The 22,057-nt window shown below is 32.9% G+C and overlaps 1 protein-coding gene across 1 annotated transcript in view; it reads right to left on the reverse strand.

Moving 5' to 3' along the window:
- Positions 1-2,275: 2,275 nt before the first annotated feature.
- The window catches only part of LOC117344387 (integral membrane protein GPR155-like), a 28,645-nt gene continuing 8,863 nt past the window's right edge, over positions 2,276-22,057 (reverse strand). Inside the window, 15 exon segments of the mRNA XM_033907133.1 lie at positions 2,276-7,119; positions 7,830-7,970; positions 11,301-11,348; positions 11,728-11,792; positions 12,051-12,146; positions 12,973-13,289; positions 13,773-13,956; positions 13,958-14,173; positions 15,583-15,600; positions 16,576-16,669; positions 17,426-17,637; positions 18,522-18,605; positions 20,002-20,157; positions 20,789-20,969; positions 21,507-21,621. Coding sequence (XP_033763024.1) covers positions 6,903-7,119; positions 7,830-7,970; positions 11,301-11,348; positions 11,728-11,792; positions 12,051-12,146; positions 12,973-13,289; positions 13,773-13,956; positions 13,958-14,173; positions 15,583-15,600; positions 16,576-16,669; positions 17,426-17,637; positions 18,522-18,605; positions 20,002-20,157; positions 20,789-20,969; positions 21,507-21,621 — 2,144 coding nt within the window. The 3' untranslated portion in view covers positions 2,276-6,902.

The following is a 22,057-nucleotide window of genomic DNA, read 5'->3' on the forward strand; positions in this document are numbered from 1 at the left end:
TTTTATTCGAAAGACACCACTGTGAACTAATAGGATTCTATCAACATTGAAATTAAAGGTCAAGTTTATGAATAAGACTTTAATCAATTAGGGTATTATCAATAAGCCTATTAATAATCAGTCTATTGATAATTAGATTATTATGAATTAGGTTATTCAGTTTATAAAATAAAGCATACTTAACAAGAGGCTCAGTGCCTTTACGGTCACCGGAGTTCTGATGTGTACACTAATCGACGATGTTTTGCTTTTTAACTAACATTAAATATATATCAGCCATGTGACCTTGAAAGTAGGCAAAGGTCATTAATTTAAACAAACTAGTAGCCCTTCATCCCAGTGTGATATAGGCCCAATATGTACATGCACCTCTTGGTTATGGAGATTTCATTTAAGATTTTAACAAATTTGACCTCTTAGACCTTTGAAATAGGTCAAGGTCATTCATTTCAGCTGTCTTTGTAAACCATCATTCCCGCATGCTACTGGCCAAAATAGTATGACCCTGTGCCTTTTGGTTACCGAGAAGAAGTTGAAAATGTAAATTGTCTACGGCAGATGTCGATTGCAATAGGCCATTGTCTCAGATAACCTAAAATGCACTGATTCTGTAGCTGTTCTTCGGACAATTTTAAATATTGCTGCAGCAATTTTTTATGACAGAAGACTGATAGAACTACTGTACATGTCCCATTAGTGTATATATATATGCATTGCTAGTGTTTATTCATAGAGTTGCAAACTTACTCCAAACACGTCAGAAAACTAACCATGGTATTCTGTTATTAGAAATAACGGTATACTAAGCATTGCTTATGTTTATTTCTTTATTTTTCAATGCTATGCCTTTCAGATCAAAGTCAAGTCCGAATCCTATATAAACAATCTGTACAGTATAATTATATCATCAACCCGGTTAGTACATGGTCAATATTGAGATCGTTCAAGAATATGTATAACGAATTTCATTTTGATCTCCTTGTTAATCTATTAGGGCGAGAACATTTCGTTTCCCAATAATGCACAGTACATCTTTTGATATTTTCTTAAGATTGTAATTATGTAATTAAAACACCAATATAAGCCCTTCTGGCTTCTGGAGGCGTATCCTGGTAGTGATCAATTAATCGATCAGGTAACACTGTAACACGTAGGAGCGAATTTGGAGGGTTCATTGTGCCAGTGCTGGTTTAGACGCGATTTAAAAGAGTTCACAGAATTTGCAGACACCACATTTTCTGGTAAATTGTTCCAAATATCTACAACTCTGCTGTTAAACCGATGTTTGGTTACTTCTAGTCTGGACACTGGCTTCAAGATCTTAGAATGACCTCTTGTGAAGGTAATGGGAGACATTGTAAACAATTTATCTTTGTCGACCCTATCGATGTTGTTGATAATCTTGAACACTTGAACGATATCTGTACGTTTTCTTCGATATTCAAGGCTTGGTAATCCTAAGGATCTGAGTCATTGTTCGTAGGATAAGTTGGTTAATCCAATAACTCTCTTAGTGGCTCTCCTCTGGACACTCTCTATCACAATTTTATCCTTGAGCAGCATAGGGTTCCAAACGCAAGATGCATTGTATGATTACACTGTAACAAATGTTTATGATACACAAGATCATTTTGCCATAAACTTCAAATCTAACATGCATTCCTGACAAATAGGCGTTACAAAAACACACCATTCCATTTACCTGTAATATAACCCAGACAAGCGGAACCATTCTAGCAGTGATTGCTTTGTAGGGAAGCCACTAGACTGTATCGTTTGTGTCTATAAAGCGATAGAACAAAGTCTCGTGGGTTTCCGACAGTGATTGTTCAGAAAGGACAAATGTCCTCGACAGCATATCTCAGTAGTACATTTTAGACCATTCTTTGTATTTAAATACAGCGAACATGTTTATTGTATTATTTTTATTTTAAAATTATTACAACAAGATATGATTTGTCAGACCATAATCCGCTAGACACTGTCATAAAACTACATATATATATTATCTAATAGTTAGACCATTTAATTGCATTTCCGCAAACTTGTTGCATAAATCTTAAAATGAAATATTCTGAACAGATATTGATGGTTTATTGCCTAAAACTTCAATGTGTATTGTACGAAATAATATTTGACAACATACTGAAACAGAAGTGAAATAAATCGCCAATGTGGCTATGAAAGACACTACCGATCTTTGTGAAAGATGTTTAAACATGAAATTCAACCGACGATGTCCTTCAGTCATAATGAAATAAAAATTAGAGTCGTGTAGTTTGAACATGTTTTTATTTTTCTATGACATGAAACAAAGCAAAATAATAATAATAATAAAAATTGTTTTCATTATTATTTGACAGAATACAACGTAAGTACAGGTGATATGTACTGATGTCGTACACCTAACAATGGTATCCGTATAGTAATAAGTACAATAGCTCTGTGTCCAGCACCTGTTTAGCAAACAATGGACAATAGACGTTGGCAAATAAAAGCAACACTTGGTCCGTCAAAGCATGGCCGACTATACCGTTTATAATACGTCAATAATTCCAATTTGATATTCAACAAAAGGCCCATGGGCCTTAACGGTCACCAGGCTTTAACGGACCCTAGTATTATTGTAGTATACATCTCAGTAGCAGTATAGTGGTACTGATAAAATGTAGGATGCAAATGTAAAACATTGGTCAGAACCATTTCAGGCAAGTTTGAGTTGAAACCAAAAATAGGTGGAACTTATAAATAAGAATTGCTTTTCAATAACTTTTGAAACATAAATCGACAAGGAAAATGCATAACAAAAAGATAACTTATAAGATATGAGATAGAACTCTATCTGCTTTCAAACATTAATTAAGCATTTCTGTGAGCAAATTGCAATAATTCATCATAATATATGAACGAAAAAAAGCAGCTCATTGATCCGTCATCAATCTATAAGCTATCCATCTTTTGAAGACGGCAACAAGCAGTGTTGGATATCAAGTCAGCTTTTGAGGATAGCACACAAGCAGTGACAGATATTGAGTCAGCTTTTGAGGATAGCACACAAGCAGTGACAGATATTGAGTCAGCTTTTGAGGATAGCAACAAGCAGTGACAGATATTGAGTCAGCTTTTGAGGATAGCAACAAGTAGTGACAGATTGAGTCAATTTTTGAGGACAGCAACAAGTAGTGACAGATATTGAGTCGGTATGTACTGTGCAGATTCAATGTTTCAAAAATAAACCTTTTCAATCATCAACATTTCACATGATTAATCAGGGCATGTATATATAACTCGCTAAAAATCGTTCAAATTAGAGCCGCGAGTGAAAGCTATGAAATGACTGTGATAGTACCTTTAAAATATATACATGTATATTGAACAAATGGTGTTAAGCTTATTTCATTATGGTGGCTGGTTTTGTACAGAATCCAAAAGTGATTATTTCTTCATGTATCCGAAAATAAACAAAATGCATTCAATATATTTACATACGAGACGAAATGACTGTTTACATGTTTACATATTTTTGTTGAATTTTGTGTCGTCATCTTTAGTGCCATTTAACCAATTTAGATTTTTAGATTAAAACGAGAATTTTCCTTATTTTATATTTTCGAACCTTACCTCCTTTAAAAGACTTATTTTGGAAATGCCGTTTTAGACCTTGATTAACAAAACATGATGTATTTCCCACGAATGAATTATGATATCTTATAAACAAATATTAAAGATTGTTCTTTAGACATTAATTTTTCAGCAACATTGCAACTTGCCTCATTGTGTTTTAAAGAGGAATTTTGTAGTAATTACAATGGAAATTGACTCATTTTTGCAAGGTGCTGAAATACTATAAGATAAGGGACTATTGTTCAGCTGATTTATTACCAAACATTATAGCATGCCGATTGCGACGCCTGTTAGAATTACCATAAAAACCATAAGATCATTGTACTTTGATTTTAAGGCATGTTTTCACCCCTTCTTTCAATTTGAGCAACTCTTAATATTCAGTGAAATATATTCAGTCAAAATATAAATATATGCAGAAAGCATTGCATGTACATGAAATTGTATATTTATAATACTGTAAAAATCAATAATCAACAGAAGTGGGCAGCTAATGTAAAAATCAGATGATATATCAATAAATACCCTAATGTAAATAAATAATACAAATAAATAATACAAATACTATTAACTACTATCATCAAGGACATCATTTATCATTATGACTCTTTTGTCACAGTGCACCTTGGTGTAAAACAACATAAAAATGAATCCTTCTTGGCAATCAAGTAATATACAGGTTGATCTTTATATATTAAGCATGACTATACTGGTCTTTAATATCAATAATGTGCATGGCAAGACCTTACGAAGGGACATGGTGTTATACTACACTATTGATCCTAAATCTCTGGTATTCAAATATTGTTTTATTAATATAATATGCGTGGCACCTCAGACGATTTATTTGAACGTAAGAGTATTGTTTTATTTGACATCATATGAGCAAACAAATACATAAACACAAAATAGACAATGTATAACTGTTGAAAACAAAACGGTTTATATAATGAACATTACGTCGTAAAAGTTGTCTTGTGTAGTAGATACAATTCGTGGTAGAATTAATTTCACTTTTTCGCAGTTATTAAATATAGCACGAAAATAAATACACAGCAAATATTTATATACAATACATGTACGGTATATAAGCAAATGTTTTTAAGGCTTTTTTTGCGCGAAATTCAAAACCTGCTTATTATTTCCAACTGGGACAACTGCGCAGCATTTGCTCTGTTAGCCCGAGTTTCCTCTGGCCCTGTCACCATGTCTGGTGTAGGGCCCCTACACCAGACATGGTGACAGGGCCAGAGGAAACTCAGGCTATTGCTCTGTGAAATTTAACTATACAATAGTAGTAGAGGAAAGCCATTTTTGCAATAACGCTGTATTGGGTGAGAAATTAATATTTATAATATAGCAATATAATTTGTGTATCTGAAGTTTTTGAATTCATTAATCTCTTCTCTAGTTGTTCAAATTGTGTTTCAGTTAACATAATTTTATATACGATGGTGTAAGTACTGAACGATTATTCACTCGTAAAAATATGTTTAACTAGATTCGATTTCGTAGAAAATCAGGTAAAGTTTCTTAAGATAGAGCCTCATTAATGAATTTCAGAGAAAAAGCTCCAATCTATGTTGTTGTTACAATGTCCCTACTATGAAAGTTATTTTATTTTTCATATTTGTTTTTTTTTAAATGTCCATGTTACTTTGTGTACCTAATTTATGTATGCTGACGTCATAACGTCATGTGAATAAATGTGTTTTTATTTTGAAGTGGCAGTGACGTCATACACAAATCTAAAACAAACAAATAATTACTGTATAACAATAATAAATATATACACAAACAATGTAATTATGCCCAGTTAATTATATGGGCACTATGAGATCAACGACTTAACAGACATACAACAAGGAAAATGATATATTTAAGTATTCCCAAATTTATCACTTACACTGAAGATATTTATACTGACTCTGTTTTACCTTCAATTTGTGATAAATTAGTTTTACCACATTAACGGTAAAGAACTAGTTACAATTCTTCACGTTTACAAAATAAACATGTATGAAAGGTAAAATGTAGTTATAGAAGCATATCACATTTGTTGTCAGGACTTTACATGATAAATGAAATGAGACAAAAAAATAAAGATTTGTAAACTTAAGGAATAAAACAAATGTGTGAATACTCCATGACAAAATAAATAAATAAAATTATATTACTAGCTTGTATCAAACTCTACTCGAAAAATCTTACAGATTGTGGCCTATATTCATTTAAGGTATAGTGTAACATAAAATTGCTTTATAATGTGTCTCTAACACAGAAGAGTTCTAATCTGTTAGACTAATAATCACATTTACAAAATCAGTGCTGTTTCCCCATTTCCTGCTATAGTAACAGCAGAGTTAGATAATAAAGAAATGTTTTCACAATAGTTTTCCTTTCATAAAAGTATGAATATCGGGTAGCAATCTTGGGACGTTTTGAAAACAAAGCAAGGACACTTACGCTATCAATCATGATACTGTGTTTATATGGACATTTCTTACTTGAAACAATTTCAAAATGTTTCATCTCTCGACAAAGGCCCTCTAATACCATTGTCTTTAAATGAATAGGTTGGAGAAACATAATCGAGCTGGTACTGTAAATAACTTCATAATATTGAAGACTGTGTTCAATAGAAAAGTGGTGGAACACTTTTACCTTGATGGTAATCATCATGGGCATTCATAACCTCTGTGCAATTAGTTGAATAAATGTTACACTGTATTTTCAAAATGATTTTCGGCTTCAAGTTTGTCCGAATTGTCACTCTATAAGTGAAAAATTATTGAAATAATCTTTCAACCAAACAGGAAATTTGCTTTGAGCACATTTTAATTTTAACATGAAAACTCTTTCAAGATTATTTGTTTGGACTGGAGTGTACATCACCAGCACCAATCACTCAATCAACAGTTATATCACGCGACCTTGACCTTGCTCAGTGGTGTTGAGTGGTCTTATGGAAGGGAATAGACATTGGACAAGCGATTTTGTGGAGAAGAATGGTTCATTCTTGGAATATCATGAAACAACTGTGCAGTTTTAAATCTTTTCAGAAAGGATAGTCACACAATCTTTTGCTCCTGTATGCATGTCAAAGTTCAAATCTGTCACTTTACACCTTGCATCAGCTGTTTTTTTCAACATATCAGCAATTTACATGCACACACATCCAATTCCATATTGAGATAACGTGTTTTATTCCGGGCAAGATTTCTTCATGAGTAGAATATCATTCCAATTTTCAAACCATAATATATCAAGTTAACTGTTTAAGGAAATTCATCAAGATCTATTTCTAAAAATCGGTAGAAGTATGGCATGTCATGAAAGTGGTGCTCTTTCGACACATGTTGAAGAACCTGACCAATGAGGAGGGATTGTGCATACGTTACAGCTTCACTGCGGTCCCTAGCCAGTCCAACCTCCAGGAGCCAATTACACATATCCTGGCCCGTAAACACTGCCTTATATTCCTGTAGCCTGTAACTGTATCAAACATATAATGTGTTACAAGTTACCTGTAATTAAAATGTGTTAACAAATTCAAACTTGAGGCTGAAAGAAGATGAATATTGCCTTTATTCTGGTGAAGCAACATTATGTGTGGCAGTATCAAATAATCAATGAGGTAACAACCAGAGTGATTAATATTAGTTCATATAACTTGTTTTGCAATTGTTGTAAAATGAATAAAGTTTACTATTCAGGTAACAACCTGTATTTTGCACACATATGTATCTACAAAGAAAGTTATCTGTAAACATATTTTGAAGACTTTTATGAAAATTGGATTTTTGTAGTGGAATAACCGAAAAATACGATGTTTCCAACCTGATTAAACAATTTTCTTAACCTGATTTAAGAGAAAATGGTTTTGGTTTTTGATTTTTAACCCCAAAAAACGAAATTCCCTATTAAGCGTTTTCCGATTAAGTGGAAGGTACAGTACTCAAATTTTAGCGAATAACTGAATTAAAGCAGACTTGCAACAAAATGTATTGGTGCTACTTGCCATGTGGAACAATGTACAGAAACAACAATTAGTGCAATCATAATTTTACGGAATGGTTCAAATACCAAACACGTAAAACATTTGTATCATTAATACTGCCTGTCCTGAAAGATGTTTATTGGATCTTCAAATAAATGTATGTAGTCTTTGAGAACAAGGTAAGCACAGATAGAGACAAACTTACACTTTGTCAGTGACGATGTCTTTGATACAGTTGTCCTTGTGGTAACGGAGAAATTGATCACACAAATGGCGAGTTTCCTCGTCTAGGTCATCTCGATCTGGTATCTCGACAATCTCTATTCCGTATATCATACGGCGCCACCTATAATACCCGATATAAAGAATTCATTCAGCAACATGTGTAAAGCTTTCTTTCACTGATTTTGTACAATCACTTATTCTCAAAATTCACTTTAATATGTCATTTTTTCTCCAAAAATCACTGTTTCTGAAAGTTGAGAGGAAAATGCATCAGATAAATTATATATAGAATTTATTACAATATACTATAAACTAATCTGTAAATTAATCTGAGAAGCAATTAAGATTTTATATCCATTTCTAAAAATCTAGGTTTTTTCACTCAATTATGCAGAAAAAAAAATGAAATGCTGAGACAAAAATTATTAATCATATGTCTTTGTGGACATCATTTAATTCAGATTTAGAAACTATGAAAAATATTACATGTTTGTAAACAGTGCTAAATTAAGGTTTGAAAACAGTTCAAATATTATGCTTATCGATCTTTTTGTAAACACTACAAGGAATACAACATACAGTGTAATTTTATAAATTTCATTTAAAAATTAACCGAATACTAGAGTTTTGTGAAGACCGCTGACAAAATCTTAAAAAGTGTTTCTGTGGCCATCGCCCAAGCAAGATTTAAAACTATTAAGAATATATTATGTTTTTGTAAAGTAAGATTTAGAAACTGCAATAAACATGATGTTTTTTAAGACATTGTTAAAATATAATTTTGAAACTATACACTGAGAATGCATGTATATTAATTTTCATTTTTTTTTTTTTTTTGTGTAAACATTGATAAGTCTCATTTAAGAACTACAAAGATGTAGACATCATAAAATTATGATATATATATATAATTTTGAAATATGTTTTTAAAATTAATTTGCCATTTAAAAGAACCTGCTCATGACAAGTATTGGCTTTAATCAAAAAAATGTTTTAACAAGAGCTGTTGGAGAACAGCATAGCTCGTCTCGCAAATGTTTGTCAATAAATAATTAAAATATATTAATTGGAATGGTTTCGCAAATTGCATTAATAATATTTATATTGTTTACTTGATCAGATTATGCTTTGTGAATTCATGCAATTTTCAAAACCATACCAATTTATATATATATAAATTATTTATTGACAAACATTCGGGAGACAAGCTATGCTGTTGTAGATTAAATGAATATATTAAATACAAATGTAATTGAATATATTAAATACAAATGTAATTGCTTTTGGACATATTTCTTCAATTTTTTGACAAAATATTATCCTAATGAGAGTTGTCTCCCTTGAAAAATGTGGACCAGTGTAAATTGCCTATTGTGAGCATTTTCACATTGTTTTATTTTCAGTTTCACCCCAAGAAGGGATAGTGTAACTCCATAGGGACTCTTTTACCAAATATCAGCACCCTAGTACAATCATAAAGTGATGTGTTAAATAGCTTTAAACATTTGCACAATTTTTTTTTTTTAAATGTGTTTTTTCCCCAAAAAAATATTTCAGTTTAACTCCGGTAAGGGATAGTTTAACCCCCACAGGGAACCTAATACCATGTATTACTATGCCTTTCAACACTCACAATATAAACTTAACACAAAGTCCAAAGATTTAAAAACAAAAACAAAAAAACACAGATTTAAAAACAAAAAATCCAATTTTTTTTTTAAAGTTACTCCAGGAAGGGATTGTCTTACTCCATAGGGACTCTATTGCCAAATATTAGCACCCTAGTACAATTATAAAGTGATGTATTAAAACCTCTTAACACTTGCACCAAAAACTTAACGCAGAAATATTCTAAGTCCAAAAATTTGAAAATTCTGGTTTTTTCCCAAAAGAATCTTTTAGTTTAACTCCAGCAGGGGATAGTTTAACCCAAGAGGGAGTCTATTACCAACTATCAGCACCCTAGTACAATTATAAAGTGATGTATTAATACCTTTCAACACTTGCACCAAAAACTTAACGCAGAATAGTCCAAAAATTTGAAAATTCTGGTTTTTTCCCAAAAAAATCTTTTAGTTTAGTTTAACTCCAGCAGGGGATAGTTTAACCCAAGAGGGAGTCTATTACCAACTATCAGCACCCTAGTACAATTATAAAGTGATGTATTAATACCTTTCAACACTTGCACCAAAAACTTAACGCAGAAATATTCTAAGTCCAAAAATTTGAAAATTCTGGTTTTTTCCCAAAAAAATCTTTTAGTTTAACTCCGGCAGGGGATAGTTTGACCCCCACAGGGACCATATTACCATAAATTACTATGCCTTTCAACACTTGCACTAAAAATTTAACATTTGGAACACCGACGCCGGAGTGACGACATAAGCTCTCACTCTTCTTCGAAGAGACGAGCTAAAAAAGATCTCTGTACCCATATTATACATGTATATAAAACGAATGTATTTCTTATGTGTTTTCTACTACCAGTAACATGAATTTGAGCGTGGTTGATGTCATATTTTACAAATCCCATCACATGCAACATAAAGAGGATCCATGCATCCTATACCAATATACCTACATATATATATATACATCCGATACAAAAACAAAACAACAAAGAAGTAACACTTATACATTCCACCAAAACACATATTTGACAACATCACAAGCAATCAAAGTGAATGTCCTACAGCCTGATGTGTTCTATAAACATGTAATATGTAATACTATCATAGAGACAATTTAATTCACTTATGGCTAGGTAATTATACAGTAAAACGTTTTACATCTGAATCATTTTCAGTCTTTTAACATTATATTTTTAGCAATTATTAAAGTTACAAAACATAGAAAGCAGTATTGACATAAATTACGAAAAAAAAAAAGTTAAAAAACATGGATTTCGCGAAGATCTGAAGCAGAATGCATACTGAACTAAGATTTTATTCAAATCCTGAATTCTTACACATAAATTATAATGGAATGAATTTGGTAATGGGAACTTCACAGGGTAAGAAGTTTAGGTGGTAACTTACCTGGAAAGGTACGTCACAGGTAAACTAAATGGTGTCAGTAGGTCATGATTTATTTAATGACGTAGGCTAGAAGTATGGCCCTCTATACTTAGACATAATATGATTTGTAATTTTTTATTCTTTTCCGGTGAGGCATTGTGTGAAGATATAGATTTGCTGTATCAGATATATGTTACTGTTAAATAAAATAAACAGTGCAGCTTCAGGAAAATAACAACAAATTCTATGTTTACAAGAATTCTATTTTAAAATGTTGTTATAAACAGAAAGACACAACACACCAAAGCTGAATATGTTGAACAATATAGTGGCAATCTCGGATCCCTGTTCACAATTGTGTTTTATTTGTGCACGATATATAAACATTAATAAGCAAACAGTACAATATGGCTTACGATGTACAAAATTGTTACCTTAAGCACAAAATATTCAACCATTTTATGTTACTATTCAGGAAGAAACTGGTAGGAAGAAAGGAAAAACGTACAGAAAGTGCATATTTTTATGCTCATGTTAATTGCACTGATCTTCATACACTGTTAATTAAAACATGGTACTTTAATCAAACACACTTAGTCGAACTACAGACTATCATTAGTACAGGCACACTCACTCATGCTTATCTTAATCAACATTGTCTTAATATGAAACTATAATCATCTTGCTTGTCTTTGATAAATAAAACTTCGAAACAAATATCAACCTCTAAGCCAAGCATCTACACATATCAAGATAATTAATACGCTATAAAACTATCGCATTGTTTAATGTTTGAATTCTATATAATGTTATTTTCTAACTATCTTGTTCCATTTTTTAAACATGGATTTTTGTACTTACTTTCTGATGCAGGGGAGGAAGATAAACTTTGTATCAAATCCAAATATTGCCAGCAGGAGGAAACCCTGTATATACAGAATAGAATCTAGTTAAAGTGAAATATTTCAGGATCAGTCGTGAGTATAAATATGAACATTTTGTGATAGCTAGTTAATGTAGGGTTCGGCTGGCAGTAATCACCAAACCCGATCACTTGGCTTAACTAACAGACCCAATACCTAAAACTGGTCTGGACTATTTTTATCATAAAATTACATTTAATCATATGTGTCGCCTGTTGATAAAAACATCTCGGATTACATTCCACTTGATACAAAACCTACCTGACCGTAGTTAAAAACGCCGTCCAGGAACTCAATCTCAACATAAATTCCAGATTTATCGTTTTTCATCAATCTCCAAATGCACAGGAATACACCCTGAAAACACAAACAATGTGGGTCACTTAAATTTTAGAGTTGACAGCTCTGGGCACCTAAGGCTGATATCATCTTATACTTTTGTTTTAAATCTGTATAGATTTCCACACTGTTGGCCTCGATACTTCACTGATATGACCTATAAAGAAAGTGGGATGCAGGTTTTGAAATCATCTGCCAATTATTGTAGCTATCACTAAGTTCATATAAAGTAACTTTTCACTTGTCTAACAATTATATATTATATTTTCATAATTCATATTTTGTTGGATAAAGTTGATCGCATGACGGGCCGACAAATATTGTTTTGCTGACACGACATAGAGTTGCCCCTATATGGAACCTCTCATACATGTTGGTAGAAGTCATTCCTCTTTCGAGTCCCTAATGCAACCAGACAACAACACACAATGTGTGCATATTTTAGGTTTAGAATGAGGAATAAGTAAATAGCAGATGCATTCAACACGGAAAAATCAACAAGGTCAGTTATGAAATGTTTAAATTTCCTGAAGGAAAGCGGCCGAGAAAATACTGAATTTGAACAATTTTGAACAGTTTGACTGTACAGTGCAGGAATTTTAATTAGATTTTTGGGTCCCTATATGATAAAACTGACCGATGACCACGGCCTGTTAATGTATATTGTACCATACTCTAGGTTTGAGAGGGACTGGGTCCATATCTGATAAAACTGGTCGATGACCATGGTCTGTAAATTTATATCGTATTATCCTCTAGGTTTGTGAGGGACTTGGCCCTAATGATAAAACTGACCCATGATGTACATGTATATACAGTATATACTATAAATGTATCTACTTACCACTATCATGGAAACCTGGTTACATATCAACAGGATCATAAACTTCCCACTCTGGAAATCATTTTTAGATTTAGATGGAGACTTTGAAGTTATCGTCACACCCGATTCTTCTGATTGGATGAGAGCTGTGTCTGCATGATAAGATCTGACCAATCGGGTACAGGATCGCCTCTGGTCCTGGCTACAGGTGCCGTATTTACACACTTTATCCTCAAGATTTTCCTGTACAGAAGACGCCTCACTAACGGAGGAATTCTCCGATGACAACAAGTTGTCTCTCTCACTTGGGAACGGCACTATATCCTCGAAGTCTTTATCTGAAATTTGATTTCATGATTAAAGATCATTTAACCTTCTCCAGAGACCACTTTTACCTGTATTAAGAGACCACTTCTATAATAAAGTTCAGAGAATAGTTAAACAAGCCTAGATGGCCTCTCAATAGAGGGTTGAATATAATGTATTTTATTGAAGCAAATTTGTATGGAAAAATTCAATTTTACTAATATACTTGATCAATTATATAATGTTTGTACCTTATGTTCCACAAGTCTTATACATACATATACATGTCAGGTAAATAAACAGGTGAACAATTGTCAATCACTTGTGCATATAACTGACAAACCTATTTCATTTAGCAGTTTGAAAAATGTTAATAATTTTAAAAAAGTGTGTTGCAAAAAAATTGATTATTGTTGAATTTTTGTTTTATTATTAAACATGAGTTGAAGTCATCTGTATTGATAGTTAGCAAACAGGCCTCATGACCTTGATGAACTTGTGACCCCCCTAGTTACCTTGGTAACATCCTCCACTACATGTATCACAGTTCTGTTTGTTTTCTGCTTGCTGTCTCTCACACTCTGCGTTCAAGCTCATTGAGCCACTGGCAGTAAAGGAACCACTGGAGTTAAACTGACTGCCAGGATAGGCTTCCATGGTCAGTCTGAACACTTGTTGATGTAAATCTTCCAGCATTGCCATGATCACTGTTGTTCGATCGTGATTTCGCCCGTTGAGGTGGCTTGTAAATTTTCCTACGTTTTTTCTGTCTGTGTAGATTTGTGCTGTCTCCAGTACTGTCAGAGTTGAGTGTCTGGTAAGACTCGTTCCGTTCCCGGCTGTTCCTCTGTTTGAGTATCAGGCACACAATGTTGATCGCGCTACACAGCACTAGTACTATCACTGAAAGGATCGACTGGAACACAGTGGTAACCACATATTAAATAAAAAAAACATATTTAGGTATTACTAAAAACTTCATGTTCCTTTAAAATATTCAAGTTCAAGGTCAAACTGTTCAAGGGCAGTATCAACAAGTTTAGAGTTAACCATATCAAGCTGGCATGATCAGTATTCACATCCAATACTACATAATTGAATACTGTAGTACATGTAGGTATATACAAGTACAAAAGTTCAATTTGCAACAAGAGGCCCAGAGGGCCTGTATTGCTCATCTGGTTGGATTTAAGCAAAAGTGAATATTATGATCATGTACAATTTGTTCATAGCTTTATTTGTTGATATCAAACAATGCTACTGGCATATATGGTTAAGGGGTGGGGATCTCAACTGCTTCAAAGACATAACCAAGAAATAAAATCCAGACTCCCAAGGGATGTGAAAGGACCCCAGAGATTGTTTTTACAACATGATTGTGTTTACTAAGTCCCTTGGGGTAAGGAAAAACCACTCCGGCTATTTTTACATCAGGATTGTGTTTATCTCTTGATGCCCAGTAATGCTATATCAATGGTTATCTTGTGGGCATGATACAGTCAAATATGAATGATATCCATTGATCAGTCCACTGCGGGGGTCAGTCCCACCATTTGTCCCAACATTTGTAGCTTTTTGAATCCCCACCACTTACAGATGCTTCCAGTGAAATGTGGTTAAATTCCAATAAGTGATTAAGAAGAAGAAATAATTTATGTTAAATTGTTGACAGATGATAGACAATGGATACCATAGTATGGCATAAACTCACCTTGAATCTTCAGACCGGTGAGGAATACAGATAGTATGTTTTAGATGCAATGAGTGCAGGACTGATTTCAAACTTCGGTGCAGAAAAGCCCCTGACTCAAAATATCTTAATTGTTTTAGGTCTGGGGACATATATTCTGATGCATGTAACTCACTTAATTTTGTTACCTTAATCAAAAATATAATTACATTCTATTGAAGAATAGAGATATACAGTAGTGACTCTACCTATTGATCAACATTTGAACAGATTTTAACATGCCTATTGTAATAAAATGTACTGAACATCTGAAATGTCACATTCATTACCTCAGTAATCACCTGGCTTGGGGTGGTGTGTTGTGTAAGTGTCATGTTGGTGCAGAGTGATGTAGCTGGCACAGTTCAGGTGTGTTATAGGGAAAATCTGGAAAGGTTTGGACGTGTTGTGAAAAAATGGCATAATTTGCATGACTTTTTTTGTGTTGTGAGAAGCATTGCATTGGTGTGTGATGGTTGATTTTTCAGCAATCATCAGGGGATTAGGGGTGGGTGAAATCATTGCAGATACTGGTAAATGCAGGATGAGATTGGATTTTAAAATACTGTTTTTTTTTTTTTTAGATTGGGTCTCACCATGAACTTAATAGCACTCTGGTGGATAGAAAAGAATCAGGATTTAATCAACCAGAAATACACATATCAGACTGTACAGACAAATTTTATTGCCAGAACAACTTGATGTCCCCCAAATTATTTAAAAAATTGTTTTTCGAATGTCTGACAGGGTATTAATTCTGTCTATTTTGATAATTTCTCAATTCATGCCAATATATCGCAAAATTGAATACCCAGCCATAGAAAAGGTCAATCATGATTTGTGATTCAAGTGACCATTTCCCAGTTACAGTCACAAGGTCTAGATATTCAACCTTTTATCTATAGTAATGCCTTTAGCCCACATTTGTCCCTCACCAACATCAAAGGTGAGAAAAACAAAATTGTACAAATCAAATTAATCTAACCCAGAAAGAATTCATAGTAAAGTCAAAGAAAACACACTGCACAGCAAGTAGTTGATCAACATGCACTAATTTATATGATAAATTTACAATTACATGTATGTTCATTAATCAAAACATGAATAATCAATTAAAACAAATTTTATGCCCTGCAAGATTGCAGTATTTAAACGGCACCAAATCACTTAGCCCATATAATTAGAAACAGTATACGTACTCATGCTCAAATAAACATTATGTGCTTTGATTCAAATTCTTTTGATGATAGATCTGATATCTGAATTTTTTTTTTTTTTTCAAAAGATTTTTAAGGTTATAAGCAAGGTTGAGCAAAGATTTTGTCCTTGAGCACAGATTTCGTCCTTGAGCACAGATTTCATCATTGACTTTATTGAGCACAGATTTCATCATTGAGCACAAGATTGGTTATGTAAACACTGGTACTGCTGCTGCTTTCAATTTCACCTCTGTGACCTTGCTTTTAGGAATGTACCATATTTAATGTATCAATATATTCAATTAAGACTTTAAATGTTAATTTTCCATTCTATGAAGAGACAATAAATGTATCAAATTTAAGTGTGAAGTTAATTGTTGTCTGATTTACCTGATCTGGTCCGTAGTGGAAAGATGGGTCAATCTCATTGTTGACGTGGTGCGATCCCAAGATAAACAGCAAGCCGGTACAGAATACAGGTAACCTAAATAGAATTGTATCTTTATAATAGTTATACTATAATTCACACACTCTCATAATTAACCAAAATATTAATGTTAGAGTTTTATCTTTATTACAATATGTAATACATACTCTCTAATTTACCTACATAAAATATACAAACGATGATATTAAGTACAACATATACCACAATATAATAGCAGGGATTTTTCTCACTGGTTTGGGAAAGGGCCTTTTTGTCTTATTTTGGGAAGAAAATTGGTGAATAGGGAAAGATTTTTTCAGGAGTAGACTGCTAACTTTGGGAATTTGGCCCATCAACGGCCCCAAAAAGCCCCCAGAAAAAACCCTAAATAGTCAACTGATATTTCCAACACAACCATCAATTCTATACATCTGTAACTTCAAATTGGCTTATAAGTACTTATTTTGTAAAGGCATATTATAGAAATAGTGATATTACTTACATGTACTAATAAATAGATATATTTTGATGATAACCTCATGTTCACACTCTTAACATTAAAACCAATTCCAATTTTGATTGATTTCTTCTACAGGGTAAAGCCATGTTATATAAATTATGTAATTTTTCAACTTCACCAATTAATTGATTTTTCAAATTTAGCATTGATTATCAGTTTTATTACTGATCATCTTTCAAATGGTTTTCGGTTCTTTTTTGTCATAGTCTATCATTATTCACCCAGATAAATATTCTTTCAGGATGACATGTACCAAGAAGTTTTAATAAAGTGAAATTTTAATCCAAACTCACCCAAATGCAAACAGATACATCAGGCCTTTGAAGCGTAAAACAGAACAGAGGCTACGACAGTGAAGCATATACAACGTTACAGATATCACAGCCGTCCAGCATCGCGTCGCGAACACGCCAATCAGGATTAGGGCAAACTGAAGGTAGTGTTTCCATGACAACTGGCCAGAGTCGTGTCCATTGTATATAATCATACCAATGCAGGAAAGCATCTGTCAATCAGAGTCGCAAACAACATTTTAATATTTGCATATGTGGTAAAGAATTTTAATTGATTTTCTGTGACAACTGTAAGTAGCAAACATTACATACTGTACTACACTCTACTGAGAAATAAAAAGAATATTTGACTGCATAGATTCATTTTTAAATCGAATATCAATAACAAAATTAAGTATATTGATCCCTTAACAGTTTCAAATGAATAACTAAATATTTCAATCCATCATAAAAGACATGCAAATTGATAGGAACAAGAATTAAAATTCTTAACAATTCATTACAGGAATGTTCCCACATCAATTCATTACAGGAATGTTCCCACATCAATTCATTACAGGAATGTTCCCACATCAATTAATCAGTGACAATTAGCATCAGGTGAAATTAACAAAGAGGCCATCAAATTAATATTGATTAATAAATTATTTCTTTTACTGAAAATTTTGAGTGGATATAACGAACTAAGGAAAATAAAATTTCAATATCTGAAGTTATATGTTTGTATACGTAACGAAATAATATATCAACGTTTTTTCCTGCCAATATATTTGAGTCCAAATTTTGGCCCCATCAGTCCTATTGTGTGTATGTTGTTAGCAATGAAGTCATCAAATTTCCCCCCAAAAATGTTAAAATTTTGCGGGTTTTTTTTTTATGATAACACAAAATCCAGCAATGTATACACCCAATTTTCCTTCTAATTTCAACAGGTATACTTTGGCTGTATACTTTTCCTGCACAAGACATTTCTGATCTAATCAATCACAGCTACCAATAGGTGAAAACTTTTCAAAATGGTCATGGAAAACACTGCAATTCAGGTACATGTACAGAATACAGTGAAAAGGTGACATGTTTACTACATTTAACTTACATGTGAGAAAACTAGACAGACAAGAAACTGGTGTGGCATTTTCTTGTATCGCTTACTGAACATTAGGATTCCAAGCACCCAAATCTGAGGAAACAAAATAAATAATACATTTATTACATCATAATATTTATCTTTCATATTGATGCCTTTCTATTGGAAAACAATTCTCCCATAATAGTCCATATTATAATCTACATAGGAACATAGTTGTAAAATTATCATTATGACATTTATTAAGTGGATGCACCCGGTCTTTCCTAATTTTACTAAAATACTTAAATGTTCAAACAAAAATGTATTACATGGATAGAATAAAGATATCAATCAAATTAATCTTAATTTGATTTAATTCAATCCAGGGAAATTAAACTGACACAGACAAAGAAAATAATATGATCATAGAAAACATATTTACATTAAATGTATGGATTTTATATTACCGGTAAGTAAAATTTTCAATATCTATAAATTGCCCAATATTTACAAGATGATGTATTTGGGCAAGCTAACATGAAAATATCAATCTATTTTTTAATTTCATTTTCAAATCTAAAAGTCGTACTTAAAGAATTAAATGGATTCCATTTGGAATTGAGGAGAACAAATTAAAAATTTTCAGACAGCATTGCATGTATAATAGTATTAATAGACATAAAGTCACTGTAGAAGGCAAATTCTGAATTGGGTCATCCTTAATATCCCTTCTGAACAGTCTTCATTTATTTATCTTTGGTATTTTTAGACTATATGCCGTAATATACGTAATATACAGGCAGAAAAACTTCATTACTGGTACTTTCTGCATGGATGTGTCCATCAACAACATTAAGTTGAATAGAATATCTCAAAATGTTTCTAGCTTGGATTTGTATTGACTAATGAATACATACCATCAACATCTAGGGTTCAAGTTTAAAATTTTGGATTTCTAATTTTGCCAAAACTTGCCCTGGCTCTAAAAGATTATCTTTTGATTTTAGAAAATTCTGTGGTTGGAATCTGACAGAGATGTATAGGTAAATATATCATATATCGGTATACTTATTAATAATAAAGAGGAAAAATATTATCAAGATATTTCTTGGACTCTCCACTATATAGTAGTTGAATTGATGCCTAAAGTACAAAATAAAGTAAGAAAGATAGAACTCTTATGATAAAGTATACATCTACATTAATTTTAATGCAAATATATATTATGTATATACACAAGAACGCCAATGTGGCACAGTGGTATAAGCTGTGGGTATTTCTGGCCAGGCGATTTGGTGCCGTAGATCGTGAGTTCGAGGCCCGGTCAGGGCACGAGTCAAAAAGTTGTCTTCCTTCGTCATTTGTGTTACAATGTTATATATCTTTTTATTAGCACAATGTATCATATACACTATGTGTTGGTGATCCAAAGATATAGATTTGAATTTCCTGTCGTAGTTGTACCGAGAGAAATATTTATATATATACACATGTATATACAACTCACACAGCAGACAACACTGATGATGCTGGTGTCAAATGATGTCTCCAATAGCAACGTCTTGTAATCCATTTCACTGTTGACCACCACAGTCAACATCTTGGCAGACATGAACATCATCGGAGCCGAGAAAAACGTCCCGGCCACCATCCCAGTAGCAACCTGTAACACACATTTTATACAATTATAGTCCAACTTCTCTCATCACACTTATATAAAGTCCGAGTGTCCTCTGGCCATATCAGAGGAAACCCAGGCTAACTTATATACAATATTGTTAGTTTATATTTGGTAAAGTTTCATAGATAATCTATTACATCAATAGTTCATTTCCATCTTCCTAATCAGATCTGAGTGTCTTGTTATTTCTGATTAGATGATTTCAAAGTTTTGTAACCATGTTGGCTTTCAACATTTTGTTAATTGTAGTATTTACAGATTACATTATTGACTTTTGTTCGAACACTTTTTGTTTTCTTGCTGATTGTAAACGATTTTAAATCTTCAGAAATCTTTTTTTTTTATTATTGTTTAAAATAAGCAAAAGATGTGCAGTTACAATGAAATACATTTGTTTACTAGTGAATCCAAAATTGTGATGCCTTAATTTATGAAGGATGCGGTCAATCGTAAAATACAAAGAAGTCTTTCAAAATGGGGAATGTCACAACTTTCCAAGAGAGAGTTCCTAACATGCTGAAAATCCAATCTGTGTTACCATTATAACTTCTTATATATGTTATCATTTCAACACGGTTGATAACGTAAGAGTTTATAAGCCTAACAAACTCACCGTGTCCTGGGCGAGGGAGTACTGGCTGGCGTACAGAAACACGGACGGTGCTGTGGGGAATGTGCCATATAGAAATCCATACATGCTCAGAGATATTGTACTGTTGAGGTTTACATCTTTTCCCCCGGATGTCCTCTCCATAGCACCCACGATCTGCCATATCACCAACGGCAACACTAGTCTAAAAGAGCAAGTCACACAATGATATTTCAATTTAACCGATCAAAGCAAAAAAGACTCAAATATCTAACTGGTCAAATGTTTATAAATGGTGCATTTATAGTCAAACTTAATTATCTCAAACTCTGATTACACAAAGACTCTGCATGCTTAACTTAAAATAAAACTTCAGATCTGAAAGAAAAAGGTTTATCCATTAAATACATTGTATACTCGCTAACCTAAAATATTCAGGATATCTTGAAGTTATTTCATGAGCCTAATTAATGACTTCAAGATAATAATTAAAGAAAAGTTTGACTGTATATTAACGGAGAAATTAAAATTTAGTGATACAATGAAAGGCAAAGTTATCTAGCTAGCCCTTTCATGGGTTTTTTTTGTTATCATTGATTTTGAAATAAATATTTATAGATTTTCCTTTTTTATGCAACACCGAAGTGCTATTATAATATTCTAAAGTTACTTTTTGTACTAAAAATTGTTGTTTTTATCCATTTTTAAATTTGACAGAAAATCTGTCTTTTTTATGACTTACGCCTTGGCTGCTATTAGAAGCAGGGGTAGTAACAGACCTATGCCGATTGTCCCGGACACCTTACCAACCAGACTAAGGCCTAGGTAGAACAATGCAGCAGCACTAAAGGCATTACCTACAAATAATGAACAATGATACAAAATATACAAATATATACAGGCTTAAATGAGGAACATAAGTTAACAAGAGGCCCAAAAGGCTTGCCCAAAGGGCATTGTTCACATGGTCATATAGACAAAAACAAAGAGGTGCATATCTATAGGGGCATGGAATTTGTACATGATCATAAAGCACAAACCACTGCAAGAGGTCCAAAGGGCTTGCATTGCTCACAAGGTCATAAACACAAGCTAAGGCGTCCAACGGGCCTGCAATGTGCATATGGTCATAAAGCACAAATCATTGCAACAGGTGCAAGGGCATTGCTTACATATATATAATCATTAAGTGTAAACAAAATGGTCCAAATGGCTTGCATTATTCACACAGTTATGAAAACACAAACTAAACTGCTTGTATTGCTCACATGTTCATAAAGCACTATTGATTAC

Source organism: Pecten maximus, chromosome 15 (assembly GCF_902652985.1).
Source record: "Pecten maximus chromosome 15, xPecMax1.1, whole genome shotgun sequence".
NCBI classification, from domain to species: domain Eukaryota; kingdom Metazoa; phylum Mollusca; class Bivalvia; order Pectinida; family Pectinidae; genus Pecten; species Pecten maximus.